At 32.4% G+C, this 18,766-nt stretch overlaps 5 protein-coding genes across 5 annotated transcripts; all 5 read right to left on the bottom strand.

The window, feature by feature from the left end:
- Window positions 1-16: 16 nt before the first annotated feature.
- Window positions 17-4,051, bottom strand: LOC136996921 (A disintegrin and metalloproteinase with thrombospondin motifs adt-2-like). The gene is made up of 5 exons (XM_067352611.1): window positions 3,147-4,051; window positions 2,840-3,052; window positions 1,956-2,686; window positions 1,344-1,696; window positions 17-1,287 (listed from the first exon to the last, which is right to left on the bottom strand). The coding sequence occupies exons 1-5, from the start codon at window positions 3,261-3,263 to the stop codon at window positions 728-730; spliced, it is 1,974 nt and encodes a 657-aa protein (XP_067208712.1). The 5' UTR covers window positions 3,264-4,051; the 3' UTR covers window positions 17-727.
- Window positions 4,052-4,195: 144 nt separating this feature from the next.
- Window positions 4,196-8,128, bottom strand: LOC136999090 (A disintegrin and metalloproteinase with thrombospondin motifs 7-like). The gene is made up of 6 exons (XM_067352610.1): window positions 7,217-8,128; window positions 6,910-7,122; window positions 6,026-6,756; window positions 5,415-5,767; window positions 4,794-5,358; window positions 4,196-4,471 (listed from the first exon to the last, which is right to left on the bottom strand). The coding sequence occupies exons 1-5, from the start codon at window positions 7,331-7,333 to the stop codon at window positions 4,796-4,798; spliced, it is 1,977 nt and encodes a 658-aa protein (XP_067208711.1). The 5' UTR covers window positions 7,334-8,128; the 3' UTR covers window positions 4,196-4,471; window positions 4,794-4,795.
- A 137-nt stretch (window positions 8,129-8,265) lies between these two features.
- LOC136999089 (A disintegrin and metalloproteinase with thrombospondin motifs adt-2-like) lies at window positions 8,266-11,982 on the bottom strand. Its single transcript, XM_067352609.1, has 5 exons — window positions 11,279-11,982; window positions 10,972-11,184; window positions 10,096-10,829; window positions 9,485-9,837; window positions 8,266-9,428 (listed from the first exon to the last, which is right to left on the bottom strand). The coding sequence occupies exons 1-5, from the start codon at window positions 11,393-11,395 to the stop codon at window positions 8,866-8,868; spliced, it is 1,980 nt and encodes a 659-aa protein (XP_067208710.1). The 5' UTR covers window positions 11,396-11,982; the 3' UTR covers window positions 8,266-8,865.
- Window positions 11,983-12,113: 131 nt separating this feature from the next.
- LOC105679427 (A disintegrin and metalloproteinase with thrombospondin motifs 7-like) lies at window positions 12,114-15,205 on the bottom strand. The gene is made up of 5 exons (XM_067352605.1): window positions 14,916-15,205; window positions 14,607-14,819; window positions 13,721-14,460; window positions 13,074-13,459; window positions 12,114-13,016 (listed from the first exon to the last, which is right to left on the bottom strand). Exons 1-5 carry the CDS (start codon window positions 15,030-15,032, stop codon window positions 12,445-12,447), a joined length of 2,028 nt encoding a protein of 675 aa, XP_067208706.1. The 5' UTR covers window positions 15,033-15,205; the 3' UTR covers window positions 12,114-12,444.
- A 545-nt stretch (window positions 15,206-15,750) lies between these two features.
- Window positions 15,751-18,743, bottom strand: LOC105668672 (A disintegrin and metalloproteinase with thrombospondin motifs 7-like). Its single transcript, XM_067352606.1, has 5 exons — window positions 18,601-18,743; window positions 18,294-18,506; window positions 17,434-18,170; window positions 16,710-17,089; window positions 15,751-16,653 (listed from the first exon to the last, which is right to left on the bottom strand). The coding sequence occupies exons 1-5, from the start codon at window positions 18,715-18,717 to the stop codon at window positions 16,082-16,084; spliced, it is 2,019 nt and encodes a 672-aa protein (XP_067208707.1). The 5' UTR covers window positions 18,718-18,743; the 3' UTR covers window positions 15,751-16,081.
- Between the last annotated feature and the right edge of the window lie 23 nt (window positions 18,744-18,766).

The raw sequence follows: 18,766 nt of genomic DNA on the forward strand, positions 1-18,766 counted from the left end.
TGCAAAAAATGTAATATTATTTATAAATATTTTATTTATTCACAAATGTCAAATTTTAATCAATAACAATCTAATTTTCTAGATAACTAAAACATTACATTGCTTGCCTACACGAAATAAAATGCAAAGAAAAAATACATTAAAATTCAACTCCAAATTTATTATTAATTTATTTACGTTTCATCGAATTATTTCACCGAATATTTGTTATTAATCATAAAAATTAAAAAAATTTTAATTCTAACAATAATGATAAAGCAAAAAGAAATGTTAATATATACAATTTTGCATAATAATTGTTTCAAATTGAAATTATATCATAATTATATGTAAATATTGCTAAAATTTTATATTCTACAAAACCTAAAAAAGAAAGAAAAAGACGGATAAAGATGTCACCAAGGAATAGTTATATTATAATATTATTTTTATCAAAGATATAGTAATAATAAATATTTTGTTGTAATTACCAAAATAAATGCCATGAGTAGCATGTGCTTGTGTGTTTAGTAAAACAAAATTACTTAGTACATTTTCCAAAAAAAAACCCATTAAAAACTTATATTTATTCAATATATCCTATATTCTTTAAAAATGCCGAAATTATTTTTGCACGCAAATAAATAACAAATAATGTTTGGTACAAAACAAATTTAAAACCGTTGACTCACTTTGTAATGTTCTTTTCACCGAATATTCATAACACATATGGATAGTATCTTTACCATTATTCTCCAAATGAGTAGCTTTGCGGCAGACAACGATGCTGGCGGCAGTAATAATTCTGATCATTTACTTTGTGACACCACGTTCCATCGGGAAAATACGGATTGATACCATGGTCGAGCATTTCCAAGCGTGGTGCATAAGTAGAATAGTCTTCTCGTACACAATATATAGTACAGGCTACCCACGGTTTATCAACTTCATGAGGTGCCTGCCATCCCGGCTTCATTGTCAGGTCAAACATGATACGGCTGAATTCAGTGCATTTCGTAGTAGTGAACTCGGCGATTGTCTTGCGTTTTTGTCTACATAGTGAAAAATCATCGCACAAAACCACGTCGTAATATGATCCAAAGCAATTGGCTGTTCTGTCAGTCTCATGTTTGCAAAAACGTCGTTTGACTAATGCGCCTTTAGATTTTGGCAAACAACCGCTTTTACAGGTGTCTTTCTTCCATTCACTCCAGTTGTCATCTTCACAATCCTTGAAATTGTATGGCGGCACGATAACTGGTACGCATTCTCCACCGCGACATTCCTTCCCGTGTGCGCAATCAGTTCCTAAAAAAAATCGATAAATTTAACGCTGTAGTATCTAGTAAGAATAAAAAACGTACCTGCTAGCGCCGGTCCCGTGAAATAATATATATTTTTGTGAGGGGTTTCGCATTGTAAATTTTGGCATATATCATGTAACGTGACTACGTTTGCATTCTTGTCGCGCAAAAATAATTCGCATTGTGCTTTGGCAGTCCATTTTCTTCCGGGTAAATTGAGATAATTTTGATTTTCAAATACATATGTGTCATCTTCGAGTCTGGCATGATCTCGAAGACATTTAAACGGATATTTATTTATTGTTTTACGGCTTTGCTCGGACCATGCTACCCGAATTTTATTGGTATAATATGTTGACATTATGTATTCGTATCTGTCCCCTGAGTTTTTTGAATCGTGTGACAATCCTAAACTATTGAACAGATAAATTAGTAATCATGAATATATATTTTACTTTGCATTACTTAATTAAAATATCTTTATATATTTTAAAGTTTATACATAGTTAACGTATTGCAAAGATAAAAAATCAAAGTATCAAATTTCTCACAAAAAAAAAGAAGAAAAGATTCTTTACTTGTTGACTTTAAACCGTACGATTAAATAAATTAAAATATAAAATGTATATTTTACTTAATTTATACGCATAAAACTAGTTTATATATACTTACACGTGACCAACCTCATGGGCACCAATAACAGATGATTTTAAACCCGAAGATATGATTTCAGTAGCATGGAACGTTGCCATCAAGCATGAAAAATTTTTTATGCATACGCCATGGGTGTAAGATGCTCCCAGAACATAATTATACGAATCGTCTTTCAAAAGTTTATCAAAATTTAATCCGGTTAGGTAAAGACCAATGTCCCAGTGACGGAGATCATTATCGTTCGGAGGATTACGAGCTTCCGCATAGTTGCAGAACAACCTCAGCTGTTCCTTATAGTCACTGTCGACAACTGGCAAATCTACCGGTTGCTTCTCCATAATCTCCAAACGTCTCAACGAAATATCGAAAGAGACACCCAAACTCGGATGATGGAGGATAGCCTGAATACGATTCACATACGCTAATATCATATGACGTATTTTTTCCTTATCGTTGTCTAGAAGAGGCATGAATATGCGATATGCTGCTTCGTCGAAGAAAACGGCAAGTTCAATGGTTAACGTTTGTTGCGCATTTCGTACGCGACGTTGTTTCGGTTTAAAATTCTTCCAGTAATGAAGATTTAAATCTCCAAAATATTGCACTGACTTTTTAACAAGATGAGATTTGCCAAATGAAAGATTAATTTGCTCTTTAACGCAAGAATCATCGATTAAGGACAAAGGCGCAAAGTCGTTCCGCAAAGGCCGAATCTCTAATGTGACGTTTTCCACAAAAACGAGTCCTTCCTACATTTAAAAAGATTTTTTTGTTTCTTTACTTGTCGTGTTGTATTTTGTTTATTGTTGTTTTTTCGTCAAATATAAAACAAGGAGAAATAAAGATTTAAATTGAAAATATAACATTTTTCAAAGAATTCGTTTTCAAATGATACTACTGACCAATTCATTTTCATGACAAAAGTTGATGACCGCAAAACTGATATGATCTTCGTGAAGATAAAAGCAAGAATTCGATGCTTTTGACTGCGAAAAATTTACAGCTATGCCCTTTGCATTATATTTCCATACATCAAAAGCAGACAATTCAGTCTGATCGTTTCTACGCAGATTTAGCTGAATCAATTTTCCGAAAACTTTCAGAGTTAATGGTATCTGCAATTTGAATAATTAAGAAAATACTTGATAATTTTTAAATAACGCTTAGGCGCAGAGCAACAAATAAAACACAACGGTAATATAAACGTACCTCATTCATACCTGTCGGGTTCAATGCCGGCAGTAATAATATTTCGCTATCTTGTGTGATAGACGCGTACGTTACATTTAATAAAATTATTAACACCAATTTTAATATAGAAGGCATGTTCTATTTGCGTATTTCAATTTTAAATACTTGAAAATATTTCGTTAAATCACTTTTACATATTACAAATTTTTATATATAATACATACAGTATAAGACCCTTATATTTCTTATGCTTAGAAGATCGCGTATGAAACACATACTGTCACTTGGGTTTAAGAATATTATGTGTGACACGTATTGTATATATTCTTTACGCTCATACATACACATCTGTTTCTCTTTCACTTCTGTATTATACGTATATTTGACATGTAATATTTGCGATAACGGTGAGATTTAAAAAATACGATTTTTGAACGAAATGTAAAAAATGTAATCTTATATACAAAAATTTTCATTATTTACAAATGTCAAATTTTAACTGATGACAATCTAATTTCTTTAGAATCACGAAAATATTACATTGCCCGCACTATCTCCCAGCGCGCAAATACGAAATAAAATGCAAAAAGAAAATACATTAAAATACAATTCCAAATTTACATTTTATCATATTTTATCGAATTGTTAATAATGATAAAAATTTAAAAAAAATGTGGATTCTAACAATAATGATAAAGCAACAAGAAATGTGAATTTATACAATATTGCTTAATTGTGTCAAATTGAAATTTTATCGTTATCTTATGTAAATATAGATAAAGTTTTTTATTGTACGAAATCTACGAAATCTAAAAAAGAAAAGGAAAGATGGCTCAGGACGTTACCAAAAAATGGTTAATTATATTATTTTTAATAAAAATCAGGTGCCGTGGAATCGGTGGGATGGAGAGGAGGCGGCCGTCCAACGACAAACAATTCAGGGGGAGCGTAGCCCTCCCCCCTGGAATTTTTTTGTTTTTTTAAGGTATTTCATGACCGAAAATATTGAGTATCAAATATTTACATCAAAGGTGAAAAAACGGGTTATTTTTTTTTCTTTTCTCATCTTCTTCTTTTTTTTTTTTTTTTTTTTTTTTTTTTTTTTTTTATTACTATTTACTCGTTCAATTGAAGTACACAATGTAACGAAGAAAAATAAACGCATTAAGTTAAATAGAACAAAAAATCTGTGCACATTTTTCGCACATTTATACTATCCACTGAGCAGCCTATTATATGGTGTTTGAATGGAATTACATACATATACATATACATATCACGAATGTATTATGTGTCCTTTTTATAAATTTTGCCACTTTAGATGAAGAATAGTTCAGCGGCACCTGTCAAAGATATAATTATAATAAATATTTTTTCGAAATTATAAAAAAAAAGTAGCACGAGTAGCACGTGCTTGTGTGTCTAGTAAAACAAAATTACTTAGTACATTTTTCTAAAAAGAAACCCATTAAAAACTTTACATTTATTTAATATATCTTATATTCTTAAGAAACGCCAAGATTATTTTTGTACGCAGATAAATAACAAATAATGTTTGGTACAAAACAAATTAAAATCCGTTGACTCTAGCACACTTTGCAATTTTCTTTTCACCGGATACTCATTAACACATAAGAATACATTAACACATATGAATGTCTTTACCGTTATTCTTCGAATGAGTAGCTTTGCGGTAAACAATGATGCTGGCGGCAATAATAATCCTCATCATTTTCTTTGTGACACCACGTTCCATCGGGAAAATATGGATTGATACCATGGTCGAGCATTTCCAAGTGTGGTGCATAATAAGTAGGATAGTCTTCTCGTACACAATGTATAGTACAGGCTACCCACGGTTTATCAACCTCATGAGGGGCCTGCCATCCCGGCTTTCTTTCCAGTTCATATATGACACGGTTAAATTCGGTGCATTTGGTAGTAGTGAACTCGACGATTGTCTTGCGCTTTTGTCTACAAAGTAAAGAATCATTGCACAAAACCACGTCGTAATATGGTCCAATGCAATTCGCTGTTATGTGTGTCTCATGTTTGCAAAAACGTCGTTTGACTAATGCGCCTTTAGATTTTGGCAAACAACCGCTTTTACAGGTGTCTTTCTTCCATTCACTCCAGTTGTCATCTTCACAATCCTTGAAATTGTATGGCGGCTCGATAACTGGTACGCATTCTCTTCCGTGACATTCTTTTCCGAGTGCACAATAAGTTCCTAACAAAATTCGATAAATTTAACGCTGTAGTATCTAGTCAGAATAAAAGTTGTACCTGCTAACGCCGGTCCCGTGAAATAATACGTATTCTTGTAAGGGATTTCGCATTGTAAATTTTGACATATATCGTTTAACGTGACTACGTTCGCTTCCTCGTCGCGCAAAAATAATTCGCATTGTGCTTTGGCAGTCCATTCTCTTCCAGGTAAATTGTGATAACTCCTACTTTCAAATACGTATGTGTCATCTTCGAGTCTGACATGATCTTGAAGACATTTAAACGGAAATCTTTTTATTGCTTTACGACTCTGCTTGGACCAAGCTACTCGACTTTTATTGGCATCGTATGTCGACATTATGTATTCGTATCTGTCCCCTGAGTTTTCTGCATCGTGTGTTAATCCTAAACTATTGAACAGATAAATTAATAATTATGAATATATAATATATTTCACATTACTTAATTAAAATATCTTTATATATTTTATAGTTAATACGTAGTGAACGTATTACAAAGATAAACAATCAAAGAATCAAATTTCTTAAAAAAAAGAGAGAAAGAGATTTTTTACTTGTTGACTTTAAATCGTACGATTAAATAAATTATGATACAAAATGTGATTTTTACTTAATTCATACGTATAAAACTAATTTATATATACTTACACGTGACCAACCTCATGGGCACCAATAATAGATGATTTTAAACCCGAAGATATGATTTCAGTAGCATGGAACGTTGCCATCAAGCATGAAAAATTTTTGATGCATACGCCACGGGTGTAAGATGCTCCCAGAACATAATTATACGAATCGTCTTTCAAAAGTTTATCAAAATTTAATCCGGTTAGGTAAAGACCAATGTCCCAGTGACGGAGATCATTATCGTTCGGAGGATTACGAGCTTCCGCATAGTTGCAGAACAACCTCAGCTGTTCCTTATAGTCACTGTCGACAACTGGCAAATCTACCGGTTGCTTCTCCATAATCTCCAAACGTCTCAACGAAATATCGAAAGAGACACCCAAACTCGGATGATGGAGGATAGCTTGAATACGATTCACATACGCTAATATCATATGACGTATTTTTTTCTTATCGTTGTCTAGAAGAGGCATGAATATGCGATATGCTGCTTCGTCGAAGAAAACGGCAAGTTCAATGGTTAACGTTTGTTGCGCATTTCGTACGCGACGTTGTTTCGGTTTAAAATTCTTCCAGTAATGAAGATTTAAATCTCCAAAATATTTCACTGACTTTTTAACAAGATGAGATTTGCCAAATGAAAGATTAATTTGCTCTTTAACGCAAGAATCATCGATTAAGGACAAAGGCGCAAAGTCGTTCCGCAAAGGCCGAATCTCTAATGTGACGTTTTCCACAAAAACGAGTCCTTCCTACATTTAAAAAGATTTTTTTGTTTCTTTACTTGTCGTGTTATATTTTGTTTATTGTTGTTTTTTTGTCAAATATAAAACAAGGAGAAATAAAGATTTAAATTGAAAATATAACATTTTTCAAAGAATTCGTTTTCAAATGATACTACTGACCAATTCATTTTCATGACAAAAGTTGATGACCGCAAAACTGATATGATCTTCGCGAAGATAAAAGCAAGAATTCGATGCTTTTGACTGCGAAAAATTTACAGCTATGCCCTTTGCATTATATTTCCATACATCAAAAGCAGACAATTCAGTCTGATCGTTTCTACGCAGATTTAGCTGAATCAATTTTCCGAAAACTTTCAGAGTTAATGGTATCTGCAATTTGAATAATTAAGAAAATACTTGATAATTTTTAAATAACGCTTAGGCGCAGAGCAACAAATAAAACACAACGGTAATATAAACGTACCTCATTCATACCTGTCGGGTTCAATGCCGGCAGTAATAATATTTCGCTATCTTGTGTGATAGACGCGTACGTTACATTTAATAAAATTATTAACACCAATTTTAATATAGAAGGCATGTTCTATTTGCGTATTTCAATTTTAAATACTTGAAAATATTTCGTTAAATCACTTTTACATATTACAAATTTTTATATATAATACATACAGTATAAGACCCTTATATTTCTTATGCTTAGAAGATCGCGTATGAAACACATACTGTCACTTGGGTTTAAGAATATTATGTGTGACACGTATTGTATATATTCTTTACGCTCATACATACACATCTGTTTCTCTTTCACTTCTGTATTATACGTATATTTGACATGTAATATTTGCGATAACGGTGAGATTTAAAAAATACGATTTTTGAACAAAATGTAAAAAATGTAATCTTATATACAAAAATTTTCATTATTTACAAATGTCAAATTTTAACTGATGACAATCTAATTTCTTTAGAATCACGAAAATATTACATTGCCCGCACTATCTCCCAGCGCGCAAATACGAAATAAAATGCAAAAAGAAAATACATTAAAATACAATTCCAAATTTACATTTTATCATATTTTATCGAATTGTTAATAATGATAAAAATTTAAAAAAAATGTGGATTCTAACAATAATGATAAAGCAACAAGAAATGTGAATTTATACAATATTGCTTAATTGTGTCAAATTGAAATTTTATCGTTATCTTATGTAAATATAGATAAAGTTTTTTATTGTACGAAATCTACGAAATCTAAAAAAGAAAAGGAAAGATGGCTCAGGACGTTACCAAAAAATGGTTAATTATATTATTTTTAATAAAAATCAGGTGCCGTGGAATCGGTGGGATGGAGAGGAGGCGGCCGTCCAACGACAAACAATTCAGGGGGAGCGTAGCCCTCCCCCCTGGAATTTTTTTGTTTTTTTAAGGTATTTCATGACCGAAAATATTGAGTATCAAATATTTACATCAAAGGTGAAAAAACGGGTTATTTTTTTTTCTTTTCTCATCTTCTTCTTTTTTTTTTTTTTTTTTTTTTTTTTTTTATTTTTATTACTATTTACTCGTTCAATTGAAGTACACAATGTAACGAAGAAAAATAAACGCATTAAGTTAAATAGAACAAAAAATCTGTGCACATTTTTCGCACATTTATACTATCCACTGAGCAGCCTATTATATGGTGTTTGAATGGAATTACATACATATACATATACATATCACGAATGTATTATGTGTCCTTTTTATAAATTTTGCCACTTTAGATGAAGAATAGTTCAGCGGCACCTGTCAAAGATATAATTATAATAAATATTTTTTCGAAATTATAAAAAAAAAGTAGCACGAGTAGCACGTGCTTGTGTGTCTAGTAAAACAAAATTACTTAGTACATTTTTCTAAAAAGAAACCCATTAAAAACTTTATATTTATTTAATATATCTTATATTCTTAAGAAACGCCAAGATTATTTTTGTACGCAGATAAATAACAAATAATGTTTGGTACAAAACAAATTAAAATCCGTTGACTCTAGCACACTTTGCAATTTTCTTTTCACCGGATACTCATTAACACATAAGAATACATTAACACATATGAATGTCTTTATCGTTATTCTCCGAATGAGTAGCTTTGCGGTAAACAATGATGCTGGCGGCAATAATAATCCTCATCATTTTCTTTGTGACACCACGTTCCATCGGGAAAATATGGATTGATACCATGGTCGAGCATTTCCAAGCGTGGTGCATAATAAGTAGGATAGTCTTCTCGTACACAATGTATAGTACAGGCTACCCACGGTTTATCAACCTCATGAGGGGCCTGCCATCCCGGCTTTCTTTCCAGTTCATATATGACACTGTTAAATTCGGTGCATTTGGTAGTAGTGAACTCGACGATTGTCTTGCGCTTTTGTCTACAAAGTAAAGAATCATTGCACAAAACCACGTCGTAATATGGTCCAATGCAATTCGCTGTTATGTGTGTCTCATGTTTGCAAAAACGTCGTTTGACTAATGCGCCTTTAGATTTTGGCAAACAACCGCTTTTACAGGTGTCTTTCTTCCATTCACTCCAGTTGTCATCTTCACAATCCTTGAAATTGTATGGCGGCTCGATAACTGGTACGCATTCTCTTCCGTGACATTCTTTTCCGAGTGCACAATAAGTTCCTAACAAAATTCGATAAATTTAACGCTGTAGTATCTAGTCAGAATAAAAGATGTACCTGCTAACGCCGGTCCCGTGAAATAATACGTATTCTTGTAAGGGGTTTCGCATTGTAAATTTTGACATATATCGTTTAACGTGACTACGTTTGCTTCCTCGTCGCGCAAAAATAATTCGCATTGTGCTTTGGCAGTCCATTCTCTTCCAGGTAAATTGTGATAACTCCTACTTTCAAATACGTATGTGTCATCTTCGAGTCTGACATGATCTTGAAGACATTTAAACGGAAATTTTTTTATTGCTTTACGACTCTGCTTGGACCAAGCTACTCGACTTTTATTGGCATCGTATGTCGACATTATGTATTCGTATCTGTCCCCTGAGTTTTCTGCATCGTGTGTTAATCCTAAACTATTGAACAGATAAATTAATAATTATGAATATATAATATATTTCACATTACTTAATTAAAATATCTTTATATATTTTATAGTTAATACGTAGTGAACGTATTACAAAGATAAACAATCAAAGAATCAAATTTCTTAAAAAAAAGAGAGAAAGAGATTTTTTACTTGTTGACTTTAAATCGTACGATTAAATAAATTATGATACAAAATGTGATTTTTACTTAATTCATACGTATAAAACTAATTTATATATACTTACACGTGACCAATTTCATGGGCACCTGTAGAAGATGATTTTAAACCCGAAGATACGATTTCAGTAGCACGAAACCTTGCGATCGAGCATGAAAAATTCTTCTCGCATAAGCCACCGGTGTAGGATGATCCCAGAACGTTATAAATATTAGAATCGTTCTCCAAACGTTTATTAAGTTCTAATCCTGTTAGGTAAAGGCTAATGTCCCAGTAACGGGGATCATTTTTGTTCGGAGGCTTGCGAACTTCCGCATAATTGCAGAACAAATGCAGCAGCTTCTTATGGTTGCTGCTGGTAGCTGGTAAATTTATCGGTTGTTTTTCCATGAACTCCAAACGTCTCAACGAAATATCGAAAGAGACACCCAAACTCGGATGATGGAGAATAGCCTGAATACGATTTACATACGCTAATATCATGTAACGTATTTTTTCCTTATCGTTGTTCAGAAGAGGCATGAATATGCGATATGCTGCTTCATCGAAAAAAACGGCAAGTTCTATGGTTAACTTTTGTTGCGCACTTCGTACGCGACGTCGCTTCGGTTTAAAATTTTTCCAATAGTAAAGATTTAAGTCACCAAAATATTTCACTGACTTTTTAACAAGATGAGATTTGCCAAATGAAAGATTAATTTGTTTTTTATCGCAAGAATCATCGATTAGGGACAGTGGCGCAAAGTCCTTCCGCAAAGGCCAAATTTCGAATATGTTGTTTTCCACAAAAATGAGTCCTTCCTACTTTTAAAAAGATTTATTTATTTTTTTATTTGTCGTGTTGTTTTCTAACTTATATATAAAACAAAGAACAATAAAATTTTAAATTAAAAAATAACATTCTCCAAACTGTTCGTTTTTATGTGATACTACTCGCACTGACCAATCCATTTCCTTGACAAAAGTTGATGGCCGCAAAGCTAACATGATCTTCGTGAAGATAAAAGCAAGAATTCGATGCTTTTAACTGCGCAAAATTTTCTGCAACGTCGTTGGCATTATATTTCCATACTTCAAACGCATATAATACCATTTGATCGTCTCTACGCAGATTCAACTGAATCAATTTTCCGAAAACTTTGAGAGTTAATGGTATCTACAAATTGGATAATTAAGAAAATGCTTGATAATTTTCAAATAACGCTTTGGGCGCAGAGTAACAAATAAAACACTACAGTAATACGAAGTACCTCATTCAAGTCTGTCGAATTCAATGCCGGTAGTAATAATATTTCGCTATCTTGCGTGATAGACGCGTACGTTACATTTAATATAATTATTAACACAAATTTCAATATAAATAGCATGTTTTATTTGCGTGTTTCAATTCTAAATATTTGGAAATATCTCGTTAAAGAACTTTTATATATTACAAATTTTTATATACTTATTTTATAAGACACTTATATTTATTATATCTTAGAAGATCGCGTAAGAAATACATACTGTCATCAGAGTTTAAGAACATAATGTGTGACACCTATTGTATATATTCTTTACGCTCATACATACACATATCTGTGTTTCTTTCAGTTTCGTATCATATATACAATAACATGTGATACTTGCAATAACGGTGGAGTTTCAAAAAATACAATTTTTGTTTGAAATTGTGAAAAATGTAATATCATTTACAAACATTTCGAACATTCACAAATGTCCAATTTTTATTGAGGATAATCTAATTTTTGTAGGGTCACTAACACATTACATTGCGTGCACCATCTTCCCGCGCGGAAATATGAAATAAAATACAAAGAGAAAATACATTAAAATACAATTCAAAATTAACATTTTATCGAAATTCATTAAATAATTGTTACTAATTATAAAAATTTCAAAAATGCAGATTCTAACATTAATTAAAGCAATAAAAATGCCTATTTATACAATTTCGCTTAATAATTGTGTATCAAATTGAAATTATATTATATTCTAATATGTTTGTAGATAAAGTTTTATTTTCTACGAAATATATAAAATTTAAACGAAAAAAAAGAGAATGGCTAAAAATGTAAGACCAAGTAAAGGTGATATTATAACATTATTTTTATTAAAAATATAGTGATAATATATATTTCTTTGTAATTAAAAAATAAGTGGCACGAGCAGTACGTGCTTGTGTGTCTAATAATACAAAATTACTTAGTACATTTTTTTTTATAATCAAAACCCATCGAACATCATATTCACTCAATATATTCTATATTCTTAAGAAACACCAAAATTATTTTTCCATACAAACAAATAACAAATAATGTCTGGTATAAAACAAATTAAAAACTGTCGACTCATGCTCGTTTTGCAATTTTTCTTTCATCGGATTACTCATTAATACATATAAATAATGTCTTAATCATTGTTCTTCGAATGAGTAGCTTTGCGGCAAACAATAATGCTGGCGGCAGTAATAATCCTCGTCATTTTCTTTGTGACACCACGTTCCATCCGGAAAATATGGGTTAATGCCATAGTCTAGCATTTTGAAGCGTAAGTTTAATGTGTAATAAATAGGATGTTTCTTTTGTACACAGTGTATAGTACAAGCTATCCACGGTTTATCAACTTCATGAGAAGCCTGCCATCCCGGCTTTGTTTCCAGTTCGAATATGGTACGGCTGAATTCGGTGCATTTCATGGTCGTGAACTCGGCGATTGTTTTACGTCTTTCATTACAGAGTGACGAATCATCGCACAAATTGACGTCATAATATGGTCCAATGCAATCCGCTGTTTTGTGAGTTTTATGTTTGCAAAAACGTCGTTTGACTAATGCGCCTTTAGATTCTTCCAAACAACTGCTTTTACAAGTGTCTTCCTTCCATTCACTCCAGTTATCGTCTTCACAATACTTAAAAATGTATGGCGGCTCGATAACTGGTACGCATTCTTCTCTGCGACATTCCTTCCCAAGTGCGCAATGAGTTCCTAAAAAAGAATCGATAAATATAACGCTGTAGTATCTAGTAAGAATAAAAAACGTACCTGCTAGCGCCGGTCCCGTGAAATAATATATATTTTTGTGAGGGGTTTCGCATTGTAAATTTTGGCATATATCATGTAACGTGACTACGTTTGCATCTTCGTCGCGCAAAAATAATTCGCATTGTGCTTTGGCAGTCCATTCTCTTCCAGGTAAATTGTGATAACTCCAACTTTCAAATACATATGTGTCATCTTCGGATCTGACATGATCTCGAAGACATGAATATGATAAATGTGTAATGTCTTCCGACCAGAGTAGCCATCTCATTTCTTTATGACTGTGCTCGGACCATGATATCTGACTTTGGTTGGACGTGTAAGCTGCCATTATGTATTCGCGCGCGTATATGTCTGTCGAATTTTTTGAATCGTGTGTCAATCCTAAACTGTTGAACAGATAAATTATTAATCATGACAATGTTCTTTACTTTGCATTATTTTTAATCAAAATATTTTTTAATACTTTATAATTTATTCACAGTTAATATACTAAACAATTAAAGAATCAACGTTCTTTAGAAAAGTTTCTTTACTTGTTGACTTTAAACTGTACGATTAAATAAATTTTAATATAAAAAAAAATTTTTATTTACTTTATACATATAGTATATAGAAAGTTACATATGAACCAGTATATATACACTTACGCATGAGCAATCTCATGAACAGCAACAGAAGCTGATTCTTTAATTATAGAAGATATGATTTCAGATGTAGCACGGAATTCTGTAATCGCGCATGAAACTTCCCTATTGCATATGCCATTAAGATGGGATCTTCCCAAAATGGTATAACTCTTCGTCAAAGTGTTCTTCAAATATTTATAAAGATCTATTCCGGTTAGACAAAGACTAAAGTCCCAATGAAGCGGATCATTATCATGTACAGGATTGTAAAGTCTCGCATATTTGCAAAACGAATTCAGCAGTTTCTTATAGTCGCTGTTGACTGGCAAATTCATCGGTTGGTTTTCCATAATCTCCAAATATTTCAACGAAATATCGACAGAAACACCCAAACTCGAATGATGGAATATAGCCTGAATACGATTCACATACGCTAATATCATATAGCGTATTTTTTCCTTATTGTTGTCCAGAAGAGGCATAAATGTGCGATATGCTGCTTCGTCGAAAAAAACTGCCAGCTCTATGGTTATTTTTTCTTGTGTACTTCGTACGCGACGTCGCTTCGGTTTAAAGTTGTTCCAATGATTTAGATTTAAACCATTAAAAGATAGCACTGACGTTTTAATAAGATGAAATTTGCCAAATGAAACATTAATTTGTTCTTTAACGCAAAAGTCATCGATTATGGACGGAAGCGCAAAGTCGTTCCGCAAAGGCCGAATCTCTAATGTGACGTTTTCCACAAAAACGAGTCCTTCCTACTTATAAAAAAATTTATTTGTTTTTTACTCGTCGTGTTGTTTTTTAACTTATATGTATATAAAACAACGAGAAATAAAAATTCAAATTAAAAATATAACATCCTCCAAACTCTTCGTTTTCATGTGATACTATTTGCACTGACCAATCCATTTCCTTGACAAAAGTTGATGGCCGCAAAGCTGACATGATCTTCGTGAAGATAAAAGCAAGAGATCGATGCTTTTGACTGCAAAAAATTTTCAGCAATGCTTTTTGCATTATATTTCCATACATTAGACGCAGGCAATACAGTCTGATCGTCTCTACGCAGATTCAACTGAATCAATTTTCCGAAAACTTTCAAAGTTAATGGTATCTGCAATTTGAATAATTAAGAAAATACTTGATAATTTTTTAAATAACACTTTGGGCGCAGAGCAACAAATAAAACACTACAGTAATACGAACATACCTCATTCATGCCTGTCGGGTTCAATGCCGGCAGCAATAATATTTCGCTATCTTGCGTGATAGACTCGTACGTTACATTTAATATAATTATTAACACAAATTTCAATATAAGTAGCATGTTTTATTTGCGTGTTTCGATTCTAAATATTTGGAAATATCTCGTTAAAGAACTTTTATATATTACAAATTTTTATATACTTATTTTATAAGACACTTATATTTATTATATCTTAGAAGATCGCGTAAGAAATACATACTGTCATCAGAGTTTAAGAACATAATGTGTGACACCTATTGTATATATTCTTTACGCTCATACATACACATATCTGTGTCCCTTTCAGTTTCGTATCATATATACAATAACATGTGATACTTGCAATAACGGTGGAGTTTCAAAAAATACAATTTTTGTTTGAAATTGTGAAAAATGTAATATCATTTACAAACATTTCAAACATTCACAAATGTCTAATTTTTATTGAAGATAATCTAATTTTTGTAGGGTCACTAACACATTACATTGCGTGCACCGTCTTCCCGCGCGGAAATATGAAATAAAATACAAAGAGAAAATACATTAAAATACAATTCAAAATTAACATTTTATCGAAATTCATTAAATAATTGTTACTAATTATAAAAATTTCAAAAATGCAGATTCTAACATTAATTAAAGCAATAAAAATGCCTATTTATACAATTTCGCTTAATAATTGTGTATCAAATTGAAATTATATTATATTCTAATATGTTTGTAGATAAAGTTTTATTTTCTACGAAATATATAAAATTTAAACGAAAAAAAGGAGAATGACTAAAAATGTAAGACCAAGTAAAGGTGATATTATAACATTATTTTTATTAAAAATATAGTGATAATATATATTTCTTTGTAATTAAAAAATAAGTGGCACGAGCAGTACGTGCTTGTGTGTCTAATAATACAAAATTACTTAGTACATTTTTTTTTATAATCAAAACCCATCGAACATCATATTCACTCAATATATCCTATATTCTTAAGAAACACCAAAATTATTTTTCCATACAAACAAATAACAAATAATGTCTGGTATAAAACAAATTAAAAACTGTCGACTCATGCTCGTTTTGCAATTTTTCTTTCATCGGATTACTCATTATTACATATAAATAATGTCTTAATCATTGTTCTTCGAATGAGTAGCTTTGCGGCAAACAATAATGCTGGCGGCAGTAATAATCCTCGTCATTTTCTTTGTGACACCACGTTCCATCCGGAAAATATGGGTTGATACCATAGTCGATCATTTTGAAACGTAAGTTTGGTGTGTAATAAATAGGATGTTTCTTTCGTACACAGTGTATAGTACAGGCTATCCACGGTTTATCGACTTCATAAGGAGCCTGCCATTCCGGCTTTGTTTCCAGTTCAAACATGATACGGCTAAATTCGGTGCATTTGTTAGTAGTGAACTCGGCGATTGTCTTGCGATTTTGCCGACAGAGTGAAGAATCATCGCACAAAACCACGTCGTAATATGGTCCAATGCAATTGGCTGTTCTGTGAGTCTCATGTTTGCAAAAACGTCGTTTGACTAATGCGCCTTTAGATTTTTTCGAACAACTGCTTTTACAGGTGTCTTCCTTCCATTCACTCCAGTTATCGTCTTCACAATACTTAAAAATGTATGGCGGCTCGATAACTGGTACGCATTCTTCTCCGCGACATTCCTTTCCGAGTGCGCAATAAGTTCCTAAAAAAATTCGATAAATTTAACGCTGTAGTATGTAGTGAGAATAAAAAACGTACCTGCTAGCGCCGGTCCCGTGAAATAATACGTATTTTTGTGAGGAGTTTCGCATTGTAAACTTTTACATATATCATACAACGTGACTACATTTGCATCCTTGTCGCGCAAAGATAATTCGCATTGTGCTTTGGCGGTCCATTCTCTTCCTGGCAAATTGTGATAACTCCGATTTTCAAATATATATGTGTCACTTTCGGGACTGAAATGATCTTGAAGACATGAATATGATGGATGTAATACGAGTCTCGTCCTGAGTAGCCATCTTAGTTTCTTACGACTATCCTCGGACCATAATATCTGACTTTGATTGGTCTCCCGAGCTGCCATTATGTATTCGTATTTGTCTCTTGGGTTTACTGTATCGTGTAACAATCCTAAACTGTTAAACAAATAAATTATTAATCTTGAAAATGTGTTTTACCTTGCATTATTTAATTAAAATATTTTCCAATTCTTTATAATTTATTCGTAGTTAACGTACTGTACAATTAAATAATCAAACTTCTTAAAAGAGAGAGAGAGGGAGTAAGACAGCTAAAAAATAGATTGAGGGAGAGTGAGGGGGTAGAGGAAGAGAAAAGGAGAAAAAGAGAGAGAGAGAGAAAGGGATAGAGAAAGAGTTTCTTTACTTGCTGTTTTTAAACTTTACGATTAAATAAATTGTAGTATAAAATGTAATATTTATTTACTTTATACATATAAAACTAGTTTATATAAACTTACACGTGACCAATTTCGTGAACAGCTGTGGAAGATGATCTTAAACCCGAAGATATGATTTTAGATGCAGCACGGAATTCTACTATCGCGCATGAAGTATTTGCAGTGCATATGCCATTGGGGTAAGATGCTCCCAGAATAAAATAACTCTTCGAATTGTTCTCTAAATATTTATAAATATCTATTCCGGTTAAATAAAGGCTGAGGTCCCAGTGATGCGGATTATCATCATGTGGAGGATTGTAAGTTGTCGCGTAATTGCAGAACGACCTCAGCAGTTTCTTATAGTCCCTGTCGACAACTGGCAAATTTATCGGTTGTTTCTCCATAATCTCCAAACGTTTCAACGAAATATCGATAGAGGCACCCAAACTCGGATGATGGAACATAGCCTGAATACGATTCACATACGCTAATATCATATAGCGTATTTTTTCTTTATCGTTGTCCAGAAAAGGCATGAATATGTGATATGCTGCTTCGTCGAAAAAAACTGCAAGTTCTATGGTTTTTTCTCTTTGCGTTCTTCGTACGCGACGTCGCTTGGGTTTAATATTGTTCCAATGATATAGATTTAAATCACTAAAATGTTGCACTGCCGTTTCAATAAGATGAGGTTGGGCAAATGAAAGGTTAATTTGTTCTTTAACGCAAAAATCATCGATTAAGGACAGAGGCGCAAAGTCGTTCCGCAAAGGCCGAATCTCTAATGTGACGTTTTCCATAAAAATGAGTCCTTCCTACATTTAAAAAGATTTATTTGCTTTTTGCGTAACATACTTATAAGTAAAACAGATAGATAAAAATTAAAATTAGCAATATAACATTCTTTAAATAGTACGTTTTCAAATGATACTACTGACCAATCCATTTCCATGACAAAAGTTAACGGCCGCAAAGCTGTCATGATCTTCATGAAAATAGAAGCAAGAATTCGATGCTTTATACTGCGACAACTTTTCTGTGACGCCTTTTGCATTATATTTCCATACTTCAAACGCAGACAATACAGTCTGATCGTTTCTACGCAGATTCAACTGAATCAATTTTCCGAAAACTTTGAGAGTTAATGGTATCTACAAATTGGATAATTAAGAAAATGCTTGATAATTTTCAAATAACGCTTTGGGCGCAGAGTAACAAATAAAACACTACAGTAATACGAAGTACCTCATTCAAGTCTGTCGAATTCAATGCCGGTAGTAATAATATTTCGCTATCTTGCGTGATAGACGCGTACGTTACATTTAGTAAAATTATTAACACAAATTTCAATATAAATAGCATGTTTTATTCGCGTGTTTTGATTCTTAATATTTGAAAATATTTTGTTAAA

This window comes from Linepithema humile, chromosome 3 (assembly GCF_040581485.1).
Source record: "Linepithema humile isolate Giens D197 chromosome 3, Lhum_UNIL_v1.0, whole genome shotgun sequence".
NCBI classification, from domain to species: Eukaryota; Metazoa; Arthropoda; class Insecta; order Hymenoptera; family Formicidae; genus Linepithema; species Linepithema humile.